The sequence below is a fragment of the Dunckerocampus dactyliophorus genome, chromosome 10 (assembly GCF_027744805.1).
Source record: "Dunckerocampus dactyliophorus isolate RoL2022-P2 chromosome 10, RoL_Ddac_1.1, whole genome shotgun sequence".
NCBI lineage: Eukaryota > Metazoa > Chordata > Actinopteri > Syngnathiformes > Syngnathidae > Dunckerocampus > Dunckerocampus dactyliophorus.
Window position 1 is genome coordinate 13914339 of NC_072828.1, and position 25851 is coordinate 13940189.

The 25851-nt window shown below is 38.8% G+C and overlaps 1 protein-coding gene across 2 annotated transcripts in view; it reads left to right on the forward strand.

Annotated features, from left to right (window-relative positions):
• The window catches only part of ssbp4 (single stranded DNA binding protein 4), a 103948-nt gene extending 78951 nt beyond the window's left edge, over positions 1 to 24997 (forward strand). Inside the window, exons 6-17 of one of the 2 annotated variants that reach the window (XM_054788884.1) lie at positions 6740 to 6823; positions 10145 to 10271; positions 11328 to 11395; positions 14106 to 14170; positions 14260 to 14305; positions 14380 to 14415; positions 14561 to 14615; positions 17620 to 17690; positions 17774 to 17852; positions 18134 to 18162; positions 18246 to 18347; positions 21805 to 24997. In XM_054788884.1, coding sequence (XP_054644859.1) covers positions 6740 to 6823; positions 10145 to 10271; positions 11328 to 11395; positions 14106 to 14170; positions 14260 to 14305; positions 14380 to 14415; positions 14561 to 14615; positions 17620 to 17690; positions 17774 to 17852; positions 18134 to 18162; positions 18246 to 18347; positions 21805 to 21834 — 792 coding nt within the window. In that variant the 3' untranslated portion in view covers positions 21835 to 24997. The remainder of the gene's footprint in view (positions 1 to 6739; positions 6824 to 10144; positions 10272 to 11327; positions 11396 to 14105; positions 14171 to 14259; positions 14306 to 14379; positions 14416 to 14560; positions 14616 to 17619; positions 17691 to 17773; positions 17853 to 18133; positions 18163 to 18245; positions 18348 to 21804) is intronic. The other variant, XM_054788883.1, reaches the window with a different exon arrangement.
• The last annotated feature ends 854 nt before the right edge of the window (positions 24998 to 25851 follow it).

The following is a 25851-nucleotide window of genomic DNA, read 5'->3' on the forward strand; positions in this document are numbered from 1 at the left end:
TTTATTAATTGCTTCATTTAACGCTCCCCATGTCCACACACACAAACACACACGCACATGCACCCTTTCTCCACAAATACACAAACACACACACACACACACACACACACACACACACTTGGCCTGTGTACACCTCTGTAACAATTGAAGTGTTCTTTCTCTGCCCCCCTCTCTGCAGGGACCTGTAGAGGGAACAGTGCAGTCATAAAGGCCGTATGCTGGCCCATTCACATGTAATGGCAGGAAGGCCCGCGGAGGCCCAGTCAGCGGTGGCACAGTGCTCCATAATGGCACATTATGGGGAAGAGTGTGTGTGCAGGCTATTACTCATGCTGCAGGGGCATGAATCAGTTTGCACAGTCATATTGAGGGTCTACTTTGCGGGGACAGGGAAAAGTTAACTAAAAGGAACCAAAAAGTACAGTTTGTAAAGTTAAACAGTTTGTGATGCCGTAGGGAATCATGAAAAGTAAATTACAGTATTGACACAAATATGAGAAGGTAATTTTTTCCTTTGTTAAACGTGTGAAAAAGATTTATTCATGGAAACCAACAGCGAGAAAAAGTGCCTCAAACAACGGAGGAGGCGTTAGGATGCTAATTTTAAGTTAATGTTGATCAATGAAGAAGACATCAAACAATTGCCGAGCAGGTTTAAAAAAATATCATTTTTTTATGATAATATGTCAGGTGTTTTTCATTTTCATTTCATCTTAAATTTTGCCTTTAAAAAATGTTTTCCTAAAATGGGTTTTTAGAAAAAGTTATGTTTATATAATTATATTCTATTCAGGGTGGTCTTATATTTGAGTATGGTCATAAGGTCATTTGTCCATGGCTCAAACTATCGTCATCATAAAGTCTTTATTAACAGTATTGGTGATGTTTTAAATAACGTATCGTAAATGTCATACAAGTGTGAAAAGAAGTTAACCACTGTACTAAATCAACCAAAATAAAGTAAAACTACTCGCCCTTTGGCGCGTAAAGAAGAGGGACCTGGAGTATTATTACAATTAATAAATGTCTAATACTGTAAATGTATTAACATTAGCCATATATTATCTACATTTACCACAGTTACATTAGTACTGAAGCCACACGGTGACCGAGTGGCTAGCATGTTGGCCACATACAGTCACGAAATCGGGATCGCGCATCTACGTGTGGAGTTTGCATGTTCCCCTTGTGCGTGCGTGGGTTTTCTCCGGGTACTCCGGTTTCCTCCCACATTCCAAAAATATGCATGTCAGGTTAATTGGCGACGCTAAATTGTCCATAGGTATGAATGGTTGTTTGTCTATATGTGCCTCTGGCCCGAAGTCAGCTGGGATAGGCTCCAGCAACCCCCGTGACTCCAGTGAGGATAAGCGGTATAGAAAATGGATGAATGGACATTAGTACTACTGAGCAGTCAATGTCGCAGTAAGTTCCATTTCTGGTTCTATGGTTATCGTCCCACTTTTCCTCAATGACATCACAGGTAGCCTTCTGTGGTGGCATCATGAAAAAAAAACAAAGAAAAAGTGAAACACACTTTTGGAGGTAATTATGTAGATGCTCACTGATCTGAGTTTTGTTAGACTTGTATTGTATTGTATTGTATTGTATTGTACTTTATTAATCCCACACAGGGAAATTCACTTGTTACAGCAGCTAGCAAGATACACAAGTAAAGAATACATAGTGACTACAACATGGTTCAGGTGGTGCAGGTGTTGTAGAGCCTGACAGCGGTCGGTATGAAGGACCTGCGGAACCTCTCCTTCTTACACCGTGGGTGTAACAGTGTGCTGCTGAAGGAGCTGCTAAGGGAACCCACAGTGTCATGTTGTGAGGCGTAGTTTGCAGAAAATTACGGTTGAATTCCGAATTGTACCACTTTTTGGGGCTGGAAGTTTTCTATGATGGTTTCCCTACTGAGCCGTGATTTCACATTATACTATTTATAGGCATGCACAATATTTTTTTTCCCAAGCCGATACTGATACAGATAACTGTTACCGATAACCGATAACTTAAATAGAATGTATTATTATTTCAAATAATGATAATCAAATAATCCATTATTTTTAGATTTATTTATTTATTTTTTATTTAGATTTAACTGTGGATTGTGTACACCTGGAGATAAGAACGACTCTAAGAAAGCTGGATTTGAGTAACAGATTTGTCCTAAAATATGCCAGATATCATGACATATTGCCCTGCTATTGGCTGGCGGCCAGTCCAGAGTGTACCCCGCCTCTTGCCCGAAGTCAGCTGGGATAGGCTCCAGCATACCCCTGCGACCCGAACGAGGATATAGTGGCATAGAAGATGGATGGATGGGTCATGACATCACTGCTATTAACATTAACATTTAAAAAATAGAGTCAGTACAAACCATGGCTTGCATACTGGTGTCTTCGGCATTGGTGGAGGAACCCGCGGCAATGAGAGCTGGCTTTCTTTGCAGCTGGGTTTAAGGCAGCGTCTTTGGCAGTGCGAGCGTCTTTTGTGGGCTTTCGAGGTGCCGTCGTGGCGATGCTGGCATGGCTGGTGGGGTTTGGTGTGTTAAGGGTCAATGTTTTTTTCCCTAGTCGCGAAGTGTTTACGTAGCATTAGCTAGCTCGCGTGCGAGGTGTCTGAGGCAGCGGTGATGGTGAGACGCCATGTTTGTTTACGACACATGTTTACAGCATTTCACATCACAGGTAGGAGAAAAGGAGCGCTTGATTTGCACAGCCCCACCGAGAGCTCAGCACACTGGTTCTATGGTTATCATCACATTTGATCTCTTTGCAAATCACTGATGCCCTTCTGTTGTAGCATACCAAAAACTTAATACTTTGGATGCTCACTGAACGGTTTGGAGTTCTATGCCTCAAGTTGAACAAAGCAAGTCTATTTTGACTTTTGGGCCACATTTTTCCAGGAATGGTTGAACTGCAAATTGTACCATTTTTCGGGCTTGGAGGTTTCCTTGCAAGTTCTTCATCATGTTGTCCCTACAAGCCAAGCTGCTGAAATGTGATTTTCAGAGCTGAATAATAGACGATACAGTGAATCAAAGGTTAGTGTTGAAGTCAGGCATGAAGCAGGAGCTCAGCACTGGAAATGTCAAAGCCAGTGTCCTCCCAAGTGATGTAAACTAGGGTGTGTGTGCGTGTGTGTGTAGCAGAGAAGCTGCATCTGGGTCAGTGCAGCCAGACCCTGCAGGGGTGTCTTGTTAGACACACACAAACTGGCTGGCTGGCTGGTTTGGCAACCACAATAACCTCTGAGGTCAGACAGAGCTCGTGCTGCATTAGCCCCAGCGTGAACCTGCTGAGAGACAGAGTGGGCCACGACAGCAGGTGTTAACCAACCCAAACACACACACACACACACACACACACACACACACACACACACACACACACACACACACACATACAGCAGCACTAGCATGTCACCACAGTGCCAACACATCCTGACGACACTGCATATCCGACTAACCCAACGTTTTCATAACACAGGGGTATAGCTTTCAGTTGTTTGTCTGCTTAATAAGCAGCTTTTACTGGAAACAGCAGGTCTGCAAGGCGAGAGGAAGCACCTGCATTTGCTTGCAGATTCCTCGACTAGACTTGTGTTTTTTTTGTTGTTTTTTTTGCGACATTGTTCTCATCTTTTTCTGTGCTCATCACTCCTGCCAAAAGCCTCCTTTTACGCAGCGGAGCTGGCAATTTGGGAACGTTTCCAGCTGTCACTCAGGCAGGTTGACTTTCTGGCGGGCTGGGAGGGGAACGTGACTGCATAAGCCAATTAGGGTTGATCCTTAAATTGCATTTTTGAATAAAAGCACTGTCACTCCGACACTTGGTTTGGGACACCTGCATAATCTACTTGAAGCCAATATCAAAAATGCCTTAATAGTATTAGAAAAAAGTCTAATAAAAATGGTGGATTTAATTGTTAATATGATGCAAACCAATTCTACACCAGTGCAACAGCAAATAGCCACCAGGCTCTCCAATTAGCGCCAGGTCCCAAAAAACAGGTGGCTGTGGCTGTAGGAAACCTCCTGATCTTTTTTTTTTTTCACACGCAAAATGTCAATACCTCTGCATGCACAACTCAGCTGTTGTCGGTATAAAACTCATGCATCATCTCTGACATGTCAGAGTCATACTGTATGAACCTTCTGAGGCTCTGAGAAGTTCAAGGAATGGTCTCCTGCGAGTGTCCAGAGTTAGGACTAAAGGCTGAGGCTGCTTTTCAGTTTTTTGCTGCCAAAATCTGGAACAGTTTGATTTGAAGATGTTTGACAATCCTCAGCTTTGGCAATGTTCAAATCCACGCTGAAAGCTCTTCTATTCAGCTTTGCATATGACAACTGAAAGTATTTTACATGCACTCTTTACTGTTAATTAATTTTTAGTTTTATGTTTTTTGGAATGATTTTATGAAATCTTGTATTCTGATTTTAGAAAGGTTTTACGTTTTAAGAGGTGGGTTTACCCTTTTTTCTGTAAAGCACTTTGAATTACAGTACCTTGTGTACGAATTATGCTCTGTAAATAAACTTGCCTTGCCTGGTGTGTCTCATCAGCTGTATTAACGATGGCTGAGCAGTTTGCTCCTTAGCGCTAGTACAACATTGGTTCTGTTGCTGCAATATACTCGTTGTAATTCTTGCTAATAAATTACCAGGTGTTCAAAGAGATCTACATTTCCACTTTTTCATGCACACCAAATTATTTTATTATATTAAGTTGTAATATATAATGATTTATGGAAATAAGAGCCTTCCTCCAATTACTGCCTGCTTCCAATTCATGGTTTTAAAGGTCTTTGCGGTTTAGGTAAAACCATGTTGTTAAATATGTTCCAACTAAGTTCAGTTCTGTCTATTTTAAAGTGATTCTTATTTATTTACTATTATACTAATTATCTACCTATGGTCATGAGCTTTGGGTAGTGACCACAAGGACAAGATTGCGAGTACAAAAGAGTTTTCTCCGAAGGGTGGCTGGGCTCTCCCTTACAGATAAGGTGAGAAGCACTGTCATCCGGGAGAGACTCGGAGTAGAACCGCTACTCCTCCGCATTGAGAGGAGCCAGATGAGGTGGCTTGAGCATCTGGTCAGGATGCCTCCCAGACGCCTCCCTGGGGAGGTGTTCAGGGCAAGCCCGACCGGTAGAAGGCCTCGGGGAAGACCCAGGACACGTTGAAGAGACTATGTCTCCCAACTGGCCTGGGAACGCCTCGGGATCCACCGGGAGGAGCTGGACAAAGTGGGCAGGGAGAGGAAAATCTGGGCCTCCCTGCTTAGGCTGCTGCCCCCGCGACCCGATCTTGGATAAGCGGTAGAAGATAGATGGATGGATGGATGGATGGATGGATGGATGGATGGATGAATTATACTAATTATGTGATTATGTGATTTATTATGATTGAAGAAAAACCTTGACAACTATATTACTACATTGTTACATTACCTTATCATTTTCCCATGTATCAACCAGTAAAGACTGCATCGGAATACAGGAAGTGAATAAATGTATTGCAATTGATGTGAAATGAACAAGAGGTAGGATTAAATAAGCTTTGCTTCTTCCTACTCCTTTTGGACATGTGGAACTGTGAATTGAACTATGTGATGTATTCCATTGTAACCTGTATGCATGTTGAAATAAAATTCAACCATTGCCATTACCAAATGAATACCTCAAAACTGAGCATTATTGTCATACACCTCTTGCATTGTAGTATCATTACATTCTAACATGTAGTTTTATGTTGTCTTAAATTGAATGCGTTTTTGTATTTCATTGTGTAAATAATCATTCTGCATTAATACCTGTGTTTGTCTCACTGCACATATTCAAAAACAACAAATGAAGAAAGAAGCAACAATAAACAGATGATAAATCAAGAAAATCACGAATCTCCACGAATCTTGACGTTGTGCAAAACGGTGGTCTCCAACATTTTTTTTTTTTGTGAGAGCCACTTTTACAAAATGAAAATGGCCAAGAGCTACTTATTTTTGTACATTTATGTTCATACCTCATTTCAACCCAAACAAATTGAATATGCTTGTTTTACCAGAACATTAACAAAATGTTGGTATCCGCAACTCACATTTTGTATTTCAGCAGCATTTCTTCCTAGTGTTCTCACATTATTAACTGAAAACCTGAGTGGAAAGCAGGCTTGAGGGTACCTCATGCGGTTGTGGGGGGCTACCTGGTGCCCGCGGGCACCGCGTTGGAGACTCCTGGTGTAAAACATGCAACCAGCACACATCCATGTGTCTGTGTGTGTGTTTCTTTGTCTCGGGTTATATTGCAAGTAATCCCATAATCCGGTTGGCTTTTCATTGCCATGTTAGACACAACACCTGTTGAAGGAGCGCCAACACAAAACACACACCTGAGACCAGAGTGTCCCGTTTTCATCTGCATACACCTGTAATGTTACCTGATAGCGACAGATAAGGACAGTCCAATGGTGGGTGGTCCTTGTCAGACGAGGACATTGAGGTCCTCATCAAGCCCATTTCAAATACAGTTCATCTGTTCCAGGGTCAAACTGTCACCATCATAAATCCTTGATTAACTGTACATTTTAGCATTTGTCAAAATGGCCATGCAAGTGAAAAAGAAGTTCACCACTGTTAATTATACAGTATAAACAAAAAATACTCAAGCTATATATTGATTGCATTATATTTTGCTTTTATTGACCATCATGTGTCCTTTTCCCCAGGGTCCTCCAGGATCGCAGCCCTCCCCCCATACGCAGCCACCCCCACACAACCCTAGCAATCCCATGATGGGACCTCACGGACAGGTAAAGACCCTTCACACACTGCTGTATTCACACACTCAAGCAAGCGGATGAATAATTTAGCAGAGGCAGCCAGGCCATAAGGGGTGGAGATGCATCTGGAGGGGGCTTCTCTTCTCTTCTCCACACCCCCACCTCCCAGCCAGGCACTCGCCGTCCCATAGTCCATCAATAGTGCATTAATATTGCAACACAGCATAAACCCACCGTATCTTGGTCACGGAGCAGAGGAAGAAGGGAAACGTAGGAGAAAACACCAGAGGAAAAAAGGGGGTAAATCAATTTTAGGTCACAATGGGGTTGCATAAGTCGCTCACATGTAAATATTTATGTTTAAATATAATATAGTACAGTAAGAATAAGCTTTTATTGGTCCCACGATGGGCGAATTACAGTTTCACTGCAGTGAAGTGGACAGCAGCAGCAGACCAGAATTAGTGTAACAAAAAAATAAAATAAACAAATCCAAATTAATTTTAAAACAGACGCAAATAATAAAATAAAAATACATAGGTAAAGTAATACAAATAAGTAAAAATGAAATGAACTCAAAATGAACAAATAATAAAATAATGTACAAATAAATATATAAACAAATTGATAATTAAAACATCCTACAATTTAAAATAAAACCATAGGGAAGTAAATGAATCCAAATAAAAAATAAAATCATGAAATAAATAAAAATAAACTGAATACAAAATTTAAAATAAACTGAGTTCATACAATAAGTAAATAAATAAATCCAAATTAAATTATTATTTTTTTCAAATCTATTTTATAAAATACATCAAAAACACAAACTCCAAAAATTATAAATTAAAAAATATCTATTTTGTGGTGGTGAACAGCATTGAAAATGTACCAAGTGTCAACGTATATACAGTATTTGCATGAATCCATTATGGCAGTGTTTTCATATTAGGTACGTACTATTAGGAATCCTTGCCATAGCTACTGAGTCAAATTTTACCACTGCACTATACTAATCGCTATAACTGAAATACATTACTAAATGCAGTTTAGTGTGGTTTCAATTTGTTTTCTTTATCTTTTTTGTGATGCTGCATATCTCCTGAAGTCCTCACTCGGTTGCCATCATGTAATGTTTTTTGTTTTTTTAAATAAAATAAATAATTTTATGCCAATTAACATTAAAACTGGCCGCACGGTGGTCTAGTGGTTAGCACATTGGCCAATACAGGAACAGCGTGGAGATCGGGAAGACCTGGGTTCGATTCTCCCCTGGGCATTTCTGTGTGGAGTTTGCATGTTCTCCCCGTGTGCGCGTGGGTTTTCTCCGGGTACTCCGGCTTCCTCCCACATTCCCAAAAACATGCAGGTGAGGTTAATTGGCGACTCTAAATTGTCCATGGGTATGAATGTGAGTGTGAATGGTTGTTTGTCTATATGTGCCCTGCGATTGGCTGGCGACCAGTCCAGGGTGTGCCCCGCCTGTCGCCCGAAGTCAGCTGGGATAGGCTCCAGCATGCCCCCGCGACCCTAATGAGGATGAAGCGGTATAGAAAATGGATGGATGGATAACATTAAAACTGATGTATGTTATCTTAAAAACTTGTATTAAAAAAATAAATGAAGGACTTAACTCGGGATGCTCCGATCGATTTCCGTGAAAAATCATGTGATTGGCATATGCCAATAAATGCCTTTCAACGGCATTCACAAAAGCCGATCACCTGTGGCTAGCACTATTGCAGGCCGCAGCGATCGTGCAGTGTCGTGTCTTGCCCTAACTAACATCTTGGGCAGCTTCCTTCTCCCACTTTCCTTCTGTGTGCAGTAATGCCAAAACAAAAACAATCATGTCTGCTGTGTGGAACTTAGCTGCCAACACATGCCATTAAAACTATCGTGCGGGGGTAGCGCCTTAAAAAGCTTTAATTTAATACGGCATTTGAGGAACAAACGCTTGACGGAGTATGGTGAGTTTTCGAGGCTCACAGTGTGATCATCAGCCAGCTAACGCCGCCATGTGGACAACACTCGCCCGTATGTATGTGTGACAGTCAGAAGCCTAAACGGAATAACCCGAAAAATAATTGAATTCATCGGACAAGATGATCGGCCTTTCTCAGCGGTGGAAGACACCATCGGGTTCGCCAAGTGCTTTCTCACTTACCTGGAAGTCGTGCTAGAGCTCCGCCAATGTAATCTCACATCCAAAGTCTCATCCTCTGTAAGTTTCACAAGTAATATACAGTATGTTCTCTTGAGAAAGGAAGTAAAATATGTCTAAATTAAGGTGATTTTATGGTTCCTTTTTTCCTATCATATAGCCAATCGCAGGAGCGCAGCCAGGAATTCTGGGCACCATGAACAAAATCACGGGCCCCACCCAATGAATTCATTACACATTTCATTAGTAATTACCTATTTTTTGGGCCCACTGGCAGTCAATGGACCTTGGAATTGTCGTGACTTTTTCCTTTTATGCGGCAACCCTGGCCAATAGCACTCATCATAAGTCTATTCAAAAAATGTATAATTATTCATCCATGTGATCGATATCGTTTCGGGTTGAAACCCCGATCAGAGCATCCCTAGAATTAACCATATGCAAATATTGCAGTGGTAAGAATATATTGTATTGTACTTTATTTATCCCACAGCAGGGAAATTCACTATATAATATATAATATATATATAATAGCATACCAATGTGCATTAGAGCCGACAGTCATATTGTCATATAGTGCAGGTTGTGTGTCTTCCACAAAGCAGCAGCAGTGCACTGACTAAATGATAAGTCAAGTCATTGCTGTCTGGTTGACGGAGGCTGAAAATAGTGTTGCACAGCTGCTCGGGCGGCAATATGTGTTTGCACAGACGGCAAATTGTTAGAGTCCTTTAGCCTGCCTATTGCGCCTGGTTGGAAGCCAGGACTGAAAAACTGTTTTTTCAAACATGATAATGGGCTCTTTACCAAACAAGCTCCCGTACATCTTTAGAGTTTGCTTTATTTACAAGATATAAATTAGTAATACGTCATATTACTGTGCAGAACAACTTCCAGCTGCCCTCCAAAGTTACTGTTGCATGTGTTTTTTCTTATATTCTCCCTACTTTATTTTCATCCTAATGGATTTTGCCACCTGAGGTCCCAAAGCCAGATAAGTGCATCCTTTATAGGGAATGTAACAAAAAGCATTTACTTCTGTGCTTGTTCTGCATTACAACAGCTCCCCCTGCTGACTCAGGGCCCTATTTCTCTAAACTAAAATACTATGTGCCATAGAAATGTACCTTTTTGTTGTTGAATTTTAGCTTGATTAAAGAAATGTTTCCTTCATCTTTTTTTTGCAGCCATTTATGTCGCCGCGATACCCAGGTGGGCCAAGGCCCGCACTTCGTATGCCAAATCAGCCGCCAGGGAGCATCCCTGGGTCACAGCCCCTCCTGCCAAACAGCCTGGACCCCACCAGACCTCAAGGTACCAACCACCATGATGTGTTACCTCATACAGCAGCCAGGGGATGTTTATTTACTCAACTGCAGAGAGTATTAGGCAAGGGTAATCATACTATGTTATTACTGTATTATTATATATTTTGATCATTTTTATCACTAAATAATGCTTGATTAAAACAATGTATATTATCATAGGTGCTAATTCAAACTTTATGGAAAAAATAAAATAAAATAAACAATGAAATAGACAATCAAAATATAAATTAATAAATTAATTAATTCATGTAATTCATGGTACATGTAGTTCATTGAATTTAAATAATTCTATTGAATTAATTAATTTATTAAATATTTAATGATGACTATATTTATTTAATGAAATGGGAAAGCATTTATTAAATTGTCTATAAACTAATTTGATTGTAAAATCTAGTATGTATGATGTAATTATATTGTATTTATTATTGTATATTATTATTTATTAAATATTTCACAATGGTGATTGATGGATTTCATGAGTTACATATATTTCATGGCCTATACAATTATTTAATGGGCATTTTTATTCATTTAATGGGAGACTGTGGCGTATTGAAAAAAGTCTTGACAAAACAACACAATGGAATGCAAAATACAATGAATCTGTTAAAGTGAGCATCAGTTACTGGATGGCTGAACTGCAATATTAGCCACGCCCACAACAACAAAAAAGGACACCCACAATACTGAGAGGTGACTACATAACATAATAACACTATGCAACACAACTCCAGACTTCTATACATCTCAGATGGCTTCTTTTTTCGTGTATGTAGGTGCTGCTGTTTTGGGTAGCAATATAGTTTGGACTGGGGTCAGCAGTTAACTCTTTGATGTCCATGCGTACAAATACCACCAGTTACTTTTCCTGTGGGGAAAAATAATGACATAAATGACAAGCCCAGTGTTTTGTTGAAACACGGTGTCAATTCGAGTGGAGGCCGCTATTTGAGGAAATGCTGTACTTTTAGAATGTATTCTTCTCTTGCTTTTTATTTCATTCTGATGTTTTCTTTAAGAATGTGTCTTTCTTGTACAGGACATCCGAACATGGGAGGTCCAATGAGAATGAACCCCCCTCGAGGAATGGGAGGCATGGGCCCACAGGTATGCAGTGTCATGCGAAATACCTTAAATGCCAGGATGAAGTTTTTAACTTTAGTAATGCTTTGGACTGCATGAGAAAGTGGAAAGGAAAATGTAGCTCTCTTTGACCACACCACCAACAACAACCAACATTTTGAAGCGCATTCAGAGGCACAGTAGATAAAGCTGCTGGATGCTGACCATTCATGATACTTCAAATGCAGCTAGTGCCATTTTGTGGAATTAATTAAAAAAAATAAGATCAGGTTGTCTACAGACACAGATGTTAATGCCAAGGTTTTATGACACCAGCGGTTATTTGCTTTTGTAAATGACTATAGGGGATTCAACAGTTAATTGAATAGAGGCGTTAATGTCAGCGTTTACGTTATTTGAAGCTCATAAGGCAGAGAGACATGGCTTTATCCTGTATGGTTGTCCTGGCTATTGGCTGTAATTTGCATAGCCAGTGCAAACTTGCTCTCTGTGGATCAGACTATTTGCTGGTGCCAACTTGACAACTTTTTAATGTGAGCTTGGCTCCTTGCTGGTGCTGCTGTCTGCCCACTCCATACTCTAAACCTGCCAGCCTGCTGACTCCCACCTTTTGGGAGGAATATCACAACACATTTGCCCCAGAATTGTGCCAAAAGTGACACACTTTCCTTTTACACTCTCAGCTCTCTCACTCTCTTTTTTTTTCATGACAATTACCGGGCAGCTGCTTGATTGTGCACCAAACCACCTCCAGCCTCACCATGTGATACAAAGACACACATGCAAGCTCTCTGTGACCCCCTCCCACCCTAGGGGCCCCCTTTTCTACTCTAGCTACCCTGGCTTGGTGACTCTGGCACTGAGCACACCAGCAGCTGGTGTGGCATCTGCTCGACAAGTGTAATCGTACTGTTGAACAAAACTCTTCCTCTGAGCACGTGCCTGCCCCCTAATGGCCTACTGGGATAACAAACAAGGGGACACAAAAAGTACACTGGAACCTCTAAAACTGAAAAAACACATCTAAAGTGGCTCAAAACGTGAAGGCGTTCAGTGCGTCAAGCAGTATCACTGCATCCTCACCACCTCACCACCTTGCGTTTTGCTTCTTTTTACACTTGTGTGACAAGTACAGTATGAATGTTCACAAAAATGTGCACATACAGTACAACGTGGCTCGCCCTCACATTATGCCTTTTGTTATGCAGAAAAATCAATTTTTCATATCGAGTTCATCTTTTTTGTTTTAATCTAACTTTATTAGGTTATGTCAAAGGCATTTTTTAAATCATTTTTCTCAAACAATTAAAAAAGCTTGATTAAAAATAACACCAGTCCAGGGTGTACCCCGCCTGTCGCCCTAAGTCAGCTGGGATAGGCTCCAGCATACCCCCGCTACCCTAGTGAGGACAAGCGGCATAGAAAATGGATGGATTAAAAATAACACATATTACTAAATATGCCAAATCAAACTGGAGATTAAAACTAAATAATGGACTATTATAAAGAAAATGCGGAGAAGTGGTATGTACCCAAGCAGGCTAACACAAAGTTGTGTATCTCCCCAGAAAACATCACAGAAAACATCACATCGCTGTTCAGTTATCGCTCCCTCACTATATTGCATTTTTGTTAGAAAATGAATTAATTAGTTATGATTGCTGTTTCATGGTAGACTATGGTCTGTTATTAGTCAAAGCATATTGAAATACAAGTGATTTGTAGTATTCTGGTCACAAAACATTGATCATTACCTTACATTACATTACCTTAATCATTACTCACCTTAGTCATGAAGTCAGCCATGACATGTCCAACATCATAGAGTGGAAAAAAAGCTCTCCTCACCATTCTCTGTGGAAGTGGTAGGTTTTTGGCTTCTTACGTTGCATAAATTCAAGGCTAACTGGTTAGCTTGCTGTCTTGCTAGCTTGTTAACGCTCGCTTGCTAGCTAGCAGCCATCTCGAGTCCCTCCAGCGTAAGAGTTGCACAGTGTGTTGTAAACAATGAATGATAGAGGTGTGTTATTGCATGTCTTCAGGGCTCTAATAATGTTAAAACCGTATTTAGAAAGTCATAAACAGGTTTCCTAGGCTCCGACAACAAAAATATTCCATTTATTAACATTGAATCCAGGTCTAGAACCAATAGACCGCTATAAACGAGGGACGGCTGTACTGCTGTTTTGAGCAGCAACAGAATTCAAATGTGCTTAGCAAGCAACTCTTTAATCATGTTAGTAGCATTAAGTAACTTTAATAATGTTTTGGAGTGCATGAGAAAATGGAAGGAATAATGTACAGTAGCTCTCTTTGACCACTTGGTCATTTATAACCAAGTGTATTGTAAAACACAGCAGCAACAGAACCAATGTTGGAATAGCGGTAAGGCGCAACCTGCTCAGCCAGTGTTAACACCGCTGATGAGTTCATTATAAACAAGTCATGAATTTCCCACCAACAACTGAGTAGTGCAACATGACATGACATTTTAAATCGCATGCAGAGGTAGATAAAGCTGCTGGATGGCAATCACTCATGACACTTCAAAACCCAGCTACAGCATTACTACTACTATATTAGGACATTGCCTACAGCCACTGCTCCTAATCACGTACCTGGCGACAATAAGAAACTTGGCGGTTAACTGAATAGCGGCGTTCAATGGACCATTTACGGTATTTAACCGTAGACTAAGCAGGTTTTGCTGTTTTCTTCTGTTGTCTCCCTACAGAATTACGGCGGAGGGATGAGGCCGCCTCCAAACTCCATGGGCCCAGGGATGCCCGGCATGAACATGTTAGCAGCCTGTTAAAAACACATTCCAAATAGTAGGTCATTTGTGCTACCGCTCAAGAAATCATCACGTGTGTTTGTCCTGTCCCCAGGGGTCCCGGTGGAAGAGGTCCATGGCCTAATCCCAACAACAACTCGGTTAGTTCCCCTCACTCACGTCTTCATCTTTTGTCTGTGTGAGTGTGTTGACATGAGCCGGCCTCTCTCCACAGATAGCGTATTCGTCTTCATCTCCAGGAAACTATGTGGTAAGTGTCCCACTGTGTACTTCTTGTGTTTTTTTATATCAGGCCATAAAACCATCCATCACTTCTACTGAGATATGTAGGAAGAGTCACGCCGCCACTGTGAAGAACTCACTTAACTCCTCTTTTCTCTCCCTGCAACCCTCAGGGCCCCCCAGGGGGAGGAGGCCCACCAGGAACTCCCATTATGCCGAGCCCCGGAGGTGAGTTATAGACTTTCACGGTTTCCCCTCAGATTCCTGCTTTAAAAAACTGAGCAGTTTGATATTTTACTGTGGAGTCACGTGAGATGTATAGCGTGGCTCCAAGCTATGCTTAAGGACTATGCTTGAGGTTATTGGCCAAGGAGACATATTTGCTACTTAAGTGTGTCCCAAATGGACCATGAGTCATGGAACCTTATGATTTCATCCTGCTAATTTGCACTTAAAAATGTATATAATAATTTTAAAATAGGAACCGAGATTGTAGTTGTAGATTTTTTTAAATATATATTATCAAAATTGTATCTAATGAAATTAACTAATTGATAATAATTTGACTTTATTTGTTTACTTTAGAACCACATTTGGTAGCTTAAGCGGGTGTTGAGAACACGCTATACGTCAATGAAACAATATAAACATAATAATGACAAATATATACCGTCATTTCTGGTGAAGACGCACCGTTGTAGAAGCCACACCCACGACATTTAGGGAGAAGAACTGATTTATACATATACTACCAGTCAAAAGTTTCATAACACCCCAATTTTTCCACTTATTTATTGAAATTTAAGTCATTCAAGTCCAATGAATAGCTTGAAATGGTACAAAGGTGAGTGGTGAAGTGCCAGAGGTTAAAAAAAAAAAGAGATTAACCAAAACTGAAATATAATGTGAATTTATAATGAAACCTTCTAGACAAAACGTTCCTGCTCTAATGTACTCCGGGAGAGAAGACATATTTTCTACTGCAATCTCCAAGACTACACACACACACACACACACACACACACACACACACACAGAATGGTGCATTTCCCACTCACTGTTACCCTCCCAGTGACAACAACAATAGCCACATTCAGCATGTGAGTTGCAGAGAACAGTGCGCCCGCTTACTGACATTATGTAATAAAACTGGAACACATAAGGTTACTACCTAGGACTGAGGAAACAAGAGTAAAACTAAAAGGAAAAACATGTTTGCAAGAAATCAGTTGTGATAACATGAGAAAAAATATACCATGTTACAGGAAAATGTCACAAGAAAAGGTCGTAATTATGGGAAAAATAGTCATGGGAAATTGATATAATAATAAAGTCTCAATATTTTATAAGGACGTGGTGATATTTCAAGAAAAAGTTGTAATGTTGCAAGAAAATACAGTAGTGGTGATATGACTAGAAAAAGGGCAAGCATCAAGTTGTGTTGTTGTCATGTTATGTTACAAAAAAAGCAGGTGTGATATGAGAAAAAGTCGAAATCTTATGAGAAAATAGACTTGGTATTTTAAGAAGAAGTCGTAGTGGTATGAGAATGAAGTCGTAATTTTCCAAGAATAAGTTGGTGATATGAGGAAAAAATGGAAATTTTTAGAAAATATGAGAAAAATGAGAAAATAGTAGGGGTGACACAAGATCTCACGAGACGAAAATGTGACTTTTTCTGAGTTTTCTTGTTCAGGAAAAAATGTCTCGTGGACACCAGGCCTGGGACGATAATAAATTAAATAATTTATCACAGAATGATTGAAAATGAACTCGATAATTTTGCATGTGCATGCGTGTCTGTTTCAGTCGTCTTCTGCCTCCAACAAGGCAGGAAGAGCGCTCACTCTGTGCATTGGTTTTAGCACCTTGGCATGTTTGTTCCATAGAACAGAGACATGAACGGAGTGAGCCCTTTTCTCAGTCATACAGTTTTTGTCTCTGTGGGTAGAGGCGGGGCAGGTTGCATACACATAGAGGGCAGAAGAGTGTAATGTAGTAGAAATTATATTAGTAGACTGCAATATATTGTTGTATATTTTTTATATTTTTTCTTTTTACTTTGCTTAGAGGTCCTAACGGTATGAGCAAATAGTTGTGACATTACAAAATAAAGCAATAATTTTATAGTAAAATAGTGACCATATTACAAGAAAAGGTTACAATGTTATGGAGTTAAAATGGTGGTCCTATTGTTATGACGCTGCTCGCCTTTTTACTAATGCTCCAAAATACACCCATATCACTCCAGTTCTCCGTTCTCTCCTTTGGGTCTCGGTACAGTCTAGCATCAATTTTAGTCCTTTTATTTGTGTTCAAGGACATTAATGGCCTCGCTCCAGCATACTTGGCTGAGCTTTTAACTGGCCGTCACCACTCCGGGGCCCTGCGCTCTTCTCAACACACAACATTAGAAGTCCCAAGGATGAAATACAAAAAATGGCGCTTTTGCTGCGTTTGCCCCTACACTTTGGAACTGCCTTCCACCTGCGCTACGATCTACGATCTACTAGAGTTGTCAGTTGTCAAATCTCTTTTAAAAACTCATTTATTCAGACTGGCTTATGACACATGATGATTATATGTACTTTAGTTGTGATTCCGTGCCTGTATTTTTATTTGTTTATTTTGTTTTAATTGTCTTATTTGATTTTACCCTGTTCTTATTTGCTTTAACCTGTTTTTTACTCTTGTGAAGCACCTTGGGCACCATTTTGATGTTGTAAGGTGCTATACATATAAACTTTGATTTGATTTGATTTGACTTGACTGTAGTCAGGATTACGTGCTGTAGTTAGTAGCATTATAGCGTGGAACAGGACATAACCTGACAAGAACATCGCCGTAGTATTAGGAGAAACAGTTATAGTATGTTTCAAGAAAACGTGTTAATATTATGAGAAGGAATTCACTTTTTTTGAGAGAAAAACTTCAAAATGACCAAAATAAAGTTTTGAAATTACAAGAAAAATGTGTTTTAAAAAGTAGTAATATAACAATTGTTTTTACTCGTTCTTTTAAAACATTTTTAATATTTGAGACTCATTTCTTGGCGACTGTAAGGCTCTTCGGTGTGGATGTAATGCTTCTTTTTAAGTTTAAATACTTTAAATATTTATTCTTTCTTTCTTTCTTTCTTTCTTTCAGTCAATTCACTATAACTAAGGTTACAGAAAAGGAGTATTAAAATTATTTTTTTTTTAATAAAATCGTAAAATGTATATCCTTATAGATTCAACAAACTCCAGTGAAAACATTTACACAATGATGAACCCCATTGGCCCTGGCGGAAACAGACCTAATGTGAGTATCTAAGACAAAAAGCCTTCAATTTAATTAGAATAATCTTAACTCCTTAACAATCTTGGCTCTTGTTTTTGTCGCAGTTCCCGATGGGACCGGGTCCTGACGGGCCTATGGGTGGAATGGGTGCAATGGAGCAGCATCATATGAACGGCTCACTAGGTGAGGAGTCGAAAAGACATTTGTTGGCAACTACAAGTAAGGGTGCGCCCTCCAGTGGCTGATAGAGGAAGTGTTCAGTGCTGTCCACTTAGCCATGACAAGCAGATTAGCGAGGCAGTGAAGCATGCTATTGATCTTGTCAATAGGTTAGACGCCATAACTGCAGCCAGAAGTGTTGGTGCTCATCTGTGACTGATACACATTGCTTAATTAAAGCCCATTAAAGCTTAATTAGTAGCTGGAGCCCTCATAATCAATCAATTTCCTTTCTCCGCTCGCAGGCTCTGGTGACATGGATGGGTTGCCAAAGGTAAGATGATTTTTTTTTTTTTATGTGTGCATGTCAGTCAACCTGTCAGCAATATACGGACTATTGTTTTTTTCTTATCTTAGAATTCTCCCAACAACATGGCAGGCATGAACAATCCTCCCGGCACTCCGCGGGATGATGGCGAGATGGCAGGCAATTTTTTAAACCCATTCCAAAGTGAAAGTGTGAGTAGAAATGCATATTTGTCAGGAATGGCACCTCAGTAGAGCACACATCTCCGCGAAGGGAAAACTACTGTCAGAAATATATTTTTTTTATTAAAAAAAAAAAACACCCCTTCACAAAGTTTAATTCGAATAGGTTAAAGGGATAGTTTGGATTTTTTGACATGAAGTTGTATGACATCCCCATCAGCTGTGGACTATATCAACAGTGACTTACCCCCCCACCCTTGGTCTCGCCAGTCCAGTCCTGGTCGGATTTCCGTGACGAAGAAGGTAGTTCCGCTTAGTTGCTGGATCATTTAAGTCAAGAGTTTGGCTTCTGAAAACAACATGTGTTCAAAAGAGTAATTCATTTGCACCACAAAAATGCCTCCTTGAAAAAAATCAGACCTCACAAATCGCTCGCCGTTGTATTTGTCTCCCTCGCCTCTCCGTTCTTGTGTATGTAATGGAGACAATCTTCTTCTGTGACGGAGAGCCGCGGCCATCTTGTTTACGTGTGTGTTCCACAACGAAAGAAGATGCCAGCGTCTTCATCGCAAACACACGAATGGAGCGGCGACGGTGCGCAGGGATTTGACGGGAGACGAATAGAACGCAGAGCGATTTGTCAGGACTGATTTTTTTTTTTTTTATGTTTTATGATGCAAACGTATTACTGTTGTCAACACATATTGTTGTGAGAAGCCAAACTCTTTACTTAACTGACCCAGCAACTAAGCACAATTACATTCCTCATCACAGAAATCCGACCAGAACTGTACGCACGGGGCCAATTGGGGGGGTACGTCGCTGTTGATGTAGAACACTGCTGATAGGGGTGTCATACAACTTCATGTCAAAAAATCCGAACCATCCCTTTAAGTCACAGGTGTCAAATTCAAGGCCCGGGGGCCAAATTTGGCCCACCATATCATTTTATGTGGCCCGCGAAAGCCTTGAAATAATGCATGTCAAAAGGACACTTATTTTAATATTATATAAAAATATATTTGTATATATATATATTGTAATTGTGTTATTAATATTAATTGGCTTTACTTTTTTAAGCTTTATTTTTCAATATTTTACTTTTATACTATTGTAAAATTATATTTATATTATTGTATTTTTACATGTATGCTGTAATTTAATTTTTTTTACTTAATATAAATGTATGTAAGTTAGTACAAATTTTAATATGTAAAAAAATATTCTTTACAATAATATAAAAAAATGTAGTATTTAAAACATATTTTTACAATAATTTAAGAAACATTTACCGTTAAATTTGCAATAAATTAAAAAGTATATTGAAGTAAAAACAAAATTAATATTACGAACAAAAACAACTTTCAAAAATATATTTTTTGAAATCAAAAAGACAATCTTTCTTGCTAAATGTATTTGTTGTCAATATTGACAGAAAACCTTATATTTTTTGTTGTCAAATCCAATTTTAAATGACTATTTTATTAGTTATTAATGCAAAATTGATGTCATCATTAACAAAATTCTAAAATAGAATTATAAAAAGTGGCCCTCCAAGGAAAACCACAACTGCGATGTGACCCACGGTGAAAACGAGTTTGACGCCCCTGCTTTAAGTAGTAAAAATACAAGGACCTAAACATTTTGTTCTTTAGGTTGTAGATCAAATTTAGAATGTGGGTGAAACTTTACATTCATTTAGCTATTAAGAGATCAATAAATTACAGCTTAATCTGTTGAGGGCTGACCAAGATACAGTATGAGCATCTTCTTCAAGTTGTGTTTACAGCGCTGAATGCATCAGCAAAGGATGGAACATGGTTTGACATTCTTAGACCCGACATGCACAACATTTTTAAAATATTTTAGAATATTTTCTTTTCATTTTGCCCATTATAAAAGACATTTTCAAAATTAATTTATGATATATTTTAAATGTATTTTTGTTGCTGATATTATTGTCAATGTGTGTATTTTCACAAAGTATAATGGAACTGTCTGTCTTTAAAAAAAAAAAAAATCAAATATTATTCAAAAATAGCGACAGCGTGTTGCATAGACAAAAAACACAAAGTATTTATTTTACTATTTTACTTTACTTTTATAGGAGAGGTAAAACGAGGTAAATGAGTCAAATTTGTACTTTTCAGTATGCAATATATATTTGTATTTTTGTTTACATTTATTTACAATCAGGCAAGGCCAGTTTATTTATTGAGCGTTTAATTCAAAGTGCTTTACAGAAAAGAAGGGTAAAATCACTTCATAAAATCATTCCATAAAAACATAAAATCATTGTAAAATCATTACATAAAATTCCATAAATCATTCCATAAAACGAAAAAAAACAAAAAATGAAGAGTGCAGATAAAATACTTGCACAGTTGAATAGAAGCGTTTTCAGCTTGGATTTAAACATTGCCAAAGTTGAGGATCTTCTCACATCTTCTGGAAGACCAGATTTTGGCAGCATAAAACTGAAACGCAGCCTCACCGTGTTAAGTCCTGACACTGGGCACACACAGGTGACCACTCCCTGAGCTTCTCAGAGCTCGAGATGGTTCCTGTGGCTCTAACATGTCAGACACGTACTTTGGTGCAAGACCATGAAAAGACTTGCACACAAGCAGAGCTGTTTTAAAGTCTAATCTCAGAGCGACAGGAAGCCAGTGCAGCGACCTGAGTATCGAACTAATATGCTCATATTTCCTGGTTCTCGTCAGGACTCGAGCAGCAGCACTCAGCTTGTACTGCTGCTGTTTTACAGCTCGTATAGAGAGCCTGCTGAGAAGGCCGTTACGTAGTCCAGCCTTCTGGAGACAAAAGCATGGATTAGTCTCTCTAAATCTGTCCTAGACGCCATTCCCTTGATTTTGGCAATGCTTTCTAGGTGGTAAAAAGCTGATGAGGTTATTGATTTAGTGTGGCTGTTAAAGTCCATTATTACCCCTAGATTTCTTTATGAATGTTATTCATAATTTTATGGCATTTACTACGTAAACACTGACAATGTCACTGTGCAGCGGAGTCTGATTTCTGATTTGTAATAAATCATAGCGTTCAGTTTCAGTTCATCTAGACCTACATCATTGATCATTTTCACATCACAGCTTGTGATCGGTACTTTATTGTGGGTGTTTTTTTTCTCCTTTCTAGTTGTTGTATTGTGTGTTGAAACACAGCATGCACTGCAAACACAAGCATGGCGGCAGCAACACAAGATGTGTGCATGCAGCTGCATACAAAGTCAACGAGACTGACTGATTTGCGGTCTATTTATGCATCAGCATCTATCACTGTCACTTCCCTAACACTCCTCTATGGGCTGCATTACTACTACTGTGTGCTGCTTGCTGCTGCTCCACTCACATGTTAAGTCAGGGAAAAAAGAAGGGCTGGCGTCATGCATTTTTTGCTTGGAATCTTTTAATAAAGTATGGGCTTTTCTTTTCTCCCCTCCCTCTCTCTTTCTTCTCTTTTTTTACAGTATTCACCCAACATGACGATGAGTGTGTGATTTTATTTTATTTTATCTTTTATTTTACTTTTTTTCCATCTCCCTTTATCCCACCCTCCCTCCCCGGTGCGTCTTGCATTGCCCCCTCATCCTCTTCTCCTTCTCTCTGGACCGGTGTGTGATGCCGCCCAGCCCCTAGGGATGCCCATGGACAGCAGGACTCCCCTCAAGGGCCCCCACCCCAACATGTGTAAAATGGGTGTAAGAACATGAGACATTCTTTGTCGCGCCCCCTCGTCTTGAGCCTCGGAGCCCGAATCTCTAAACACCCCTACACCAACTCATTCATGATGCACCTCTCCATGGTCACCACCTGCTAGCATGGCGGGGGGACACACTGATCCTTTAGGACACTCTCGTTTTTCAATGTTGGGATTTTTGTTGTCGTCTTTTGTGATGCTTTTGTGTAAAGGGCAATTTATTTTTAACAATAGTGCCTGTGAATCCTAAAATGTGTTTTTAGTCCCCTAAATCCAACTATCTACCCTTTTATTTTGGAGCTCAACCTCACCTGCTCTCCACTCTAGAGGACGCATTCTGTCTCCTGTGGAATGGATCACATCGCAGCACACGAACTACCTTACAAGGCCTCGCCTATCCCGCCTCACGTCACATGTGCACGAGACGAGAACGCTGTCTTAGAAGCATTTGGGCCACGCTGAAAAGAAAAAAGTCAACCGCAACAATAAAGTTTTGTCCGAGAAAAAGTCGTAATATTCATATTAATACTTCTTTCTTGTAATATGACGACTTTTTTCTTGAAAAAATGCAACTTTACTCACATAATATTAGGACTTTTTTCCCGCAACATGAGGACGTTTTTCTTGTAATATTGCAAGATTGTGATACTTATCTTGTCATTTTACCAGATTATTTTTGTGAAATTTCAACAATTTTTGTGTAATATTACGAATTCATTCCTGCAAGAGTGCGACTTTTTTTTTTAAAATATATATTACAACTTTTTTCTATTTTATGACTTTCTTTTTACAAGAATACGGCTTTTTCCTTGAGATATGACAACTTCATTTTCATAATATTCCATCGTCATACTCCCAAAATTACGACCCTTTTCTTGAAATAGCGCAACTGCACTTAACTTTTTCTTGTCATGTTGTAACTTTTTTCTTGTTACGTTACGACTTTCTTCTCGCAAGATTACGACTTTTTCCTTTTTTGTTGTTTTTTTTTTAATTTTCATACTATGACAACTTTATTTTCATAGGATTATGGCTATAATCCCTCAAGATAACCATTTTTTGTAATAGTATGACCTTATTTGCACAACATTACGACTTTTGCTTGTAATACTCCAACTTTATTTGCATAACGTTGCGACTTTCCTTTTAATACGACAGCTTTATTTTGGCAACATAGCGACGATTTCAATTATTTTCGTAATGGTACAACTTTATTTGTATCATATTACATTTTTCACTTCGCAAGGTAACGACGATTGTGATTTTTATTTGCGCAACGTTTTGACTTTCTTCTTGCCAGGTTACGACTTTTTCCATGTAACATGACAGCTTTATTTTGGCAAAATGACGATTGAGATTTTTTTTTCTAATAGTACAATTTTAGTTGCATTTATCTGACTTTTTCCCATAATTCTGCAAGTTTGCAACTTTAAGTTTTTTTCCTGGCAATATTACGACTTTATTTTCACAACATTACGACTTTTTTCGTGCAAGACGACAACTTTTTAAGATTACAACTCATGCTCATAGTAAGATTTATCATAATATTACCAGATAAAAAGTTGTAATACTACAACTGCGTCGTCATTCTCATTTTTTTCTTGTAATTTGGCCAGTTTCGACTATTACTTTGATGTTTTTTTCTTGAAAAACAAACAACTCTGTTCTTATAATATGAAGACACAACATTGCAATGTTATTCCTCTTAACATTACAGTAGTTTTTCTTGTAATTAGATTTTTCGGTGTGGCTCAGATACTCCTTTGTGCATTGACACGTAGGCCGTAGAGGTTCATGGATGCAGACTGTTGGTCCAATGGTAAGAACCAAGTTGGGGGCAAAGGTCACGCCAATATATGTATGGTTTATATCTGTTTTTGTGGTTTTTATCCGATTGTTTTTACATTGAATATAATCACCTGTAAGAGGAATAATGCAAGCCCACAAAAACTGCAGACAAAGAGGAGCAGAGTGACATGTAATGATGGTGATGGTTAAAAATCATGCTTTTGAAGGGAGAAGAAACGTTTTCCATGGCATCAGAATTGTTTTATAGCCGCCGGGCTAATAATGGTGGTGTCAATGTGACTTTTACCAGAGACATTATCAGGATTTGGCTCTGAGGGTCAATGTGGGGACACCCACCCTCCCTTTCCTCCCTCGAGAACTATCCCTCACCCCCATCAGTTCTCTTTTTTTTAATTTTCATTTTTTGTGTAAATACTGTACAATGCATTTTGATATCATGGACATGTTTTGATATGTCAGTCACTACCAATGAGTACAGCTGAGAGTAAATTATTAATAATAAAAAAAGAACTGTCCATGTTTTTCATAGAGAAAGGATGGCTGGCGTGGCTGAACGTCCACTAAAAATGTTGTTATAGGACGCAGAGACGACACAATGTTACTTTTGGCTATGAATAATCATTAATGTGACATCATATTACAGTTTTTTGATATGAAGGATTTTTTTTGGCAATTTAAGATCACTTTTAAAAAGGATGACTGTTTAAAATTAAGATCTAAAAGTTTAGGGCGTTAAAAACTGTGTCCTTTTGCTATTGAGTCCTGTATAGAAGCTCTCTCAGTCCTCTGTGTATATGGATCGTTGGCCATCTCTGTACTTCTATTGTGATGTATAATACTGTACCATTAGGGGGATTTGCTGGTCATGTTTAGTGTGGGAGGGGGTGGGATTATAAAAAAAAAGATTCTCCTGCAGTATTCAATATGAAGCAGTCTGTCTCTTGGGTTTGCTTTGTATTTCATGCTAGGATAGTTTGGAATCTTGTCTTCTTAGGGACTTAGATGTCTTGTGTAGCTAATAAAGATGTTCTTTGTATGTTTCTTTATATTGTAAAGTTTCTTTAGACTGAAAGGGGAAAAAAAACAACATCATTTGCTTATCGGAAAAGAAACAATGCATCAATAATAAATGTCATTTGATTTTTTTCCCCTCATTGTTTGAATTTCTTCCTCCAAGCTCACTCAAAACATTATCATATGGACAAAAACTACATTCAAGGAGAGAAAGTAATAATAATCACAATAAAAATGATCCTACATGTGATTAATATGATAGTAATTATAATTTATTTTCATAAAATTAAGGTTTTATATAGATTACAACGCTCTTTCTTGTAATAGTACGGCTTTATTCTCATAATGTTAGGACTTTTCATAATCTCATGTTTTTATTTTTTGTAAAATTAGGACTTTTCTTTGTAATATTACGACTTTGTTTTGACAAAATTGACTTTTTTTCTCGTAATATTTTGACTTCATTCTGGCGCAGTTAGCTTTTGTTTCCCCAAGTGATGTTATGACTTCATCCATCCAAAATTCCGACGTTACCGATTCTCACAAGACAACTTTTTTCTTGTAATGTTACAACTTTATTCCCGTAACATTACAACTGTTTTCCTGTTTTCCATGTATAGTATTAGTATTGATGCTGACATCACTATAAGTATATTTAATAGCAGTATATTTTCTATTTATATATATTTTATTATATTTTTCCTCAGAAAATTTGGTTTTAAATGCCTCTACCTTACTGGCTGTCTTGCTTGCTATCAGTGGAGCATTATATGTGATATTTGTTTTTGTGTCGATACCCTTCTATCTTTAAAACAATAGAAAACGTATAAGAAATGCAAAAGTAAAATTAAGCTAATATGTTAGTTCAACTATAAATCTGTTGTGTTTTGGTTAGTGTCAAGACAGCACCCGCTACTTGTTTATTGTAAGCGTTGTCATTACGCAATCTGTACCGGAAACGTAGTCGGTTCTACCTATGTGCAGAACGCGTCTG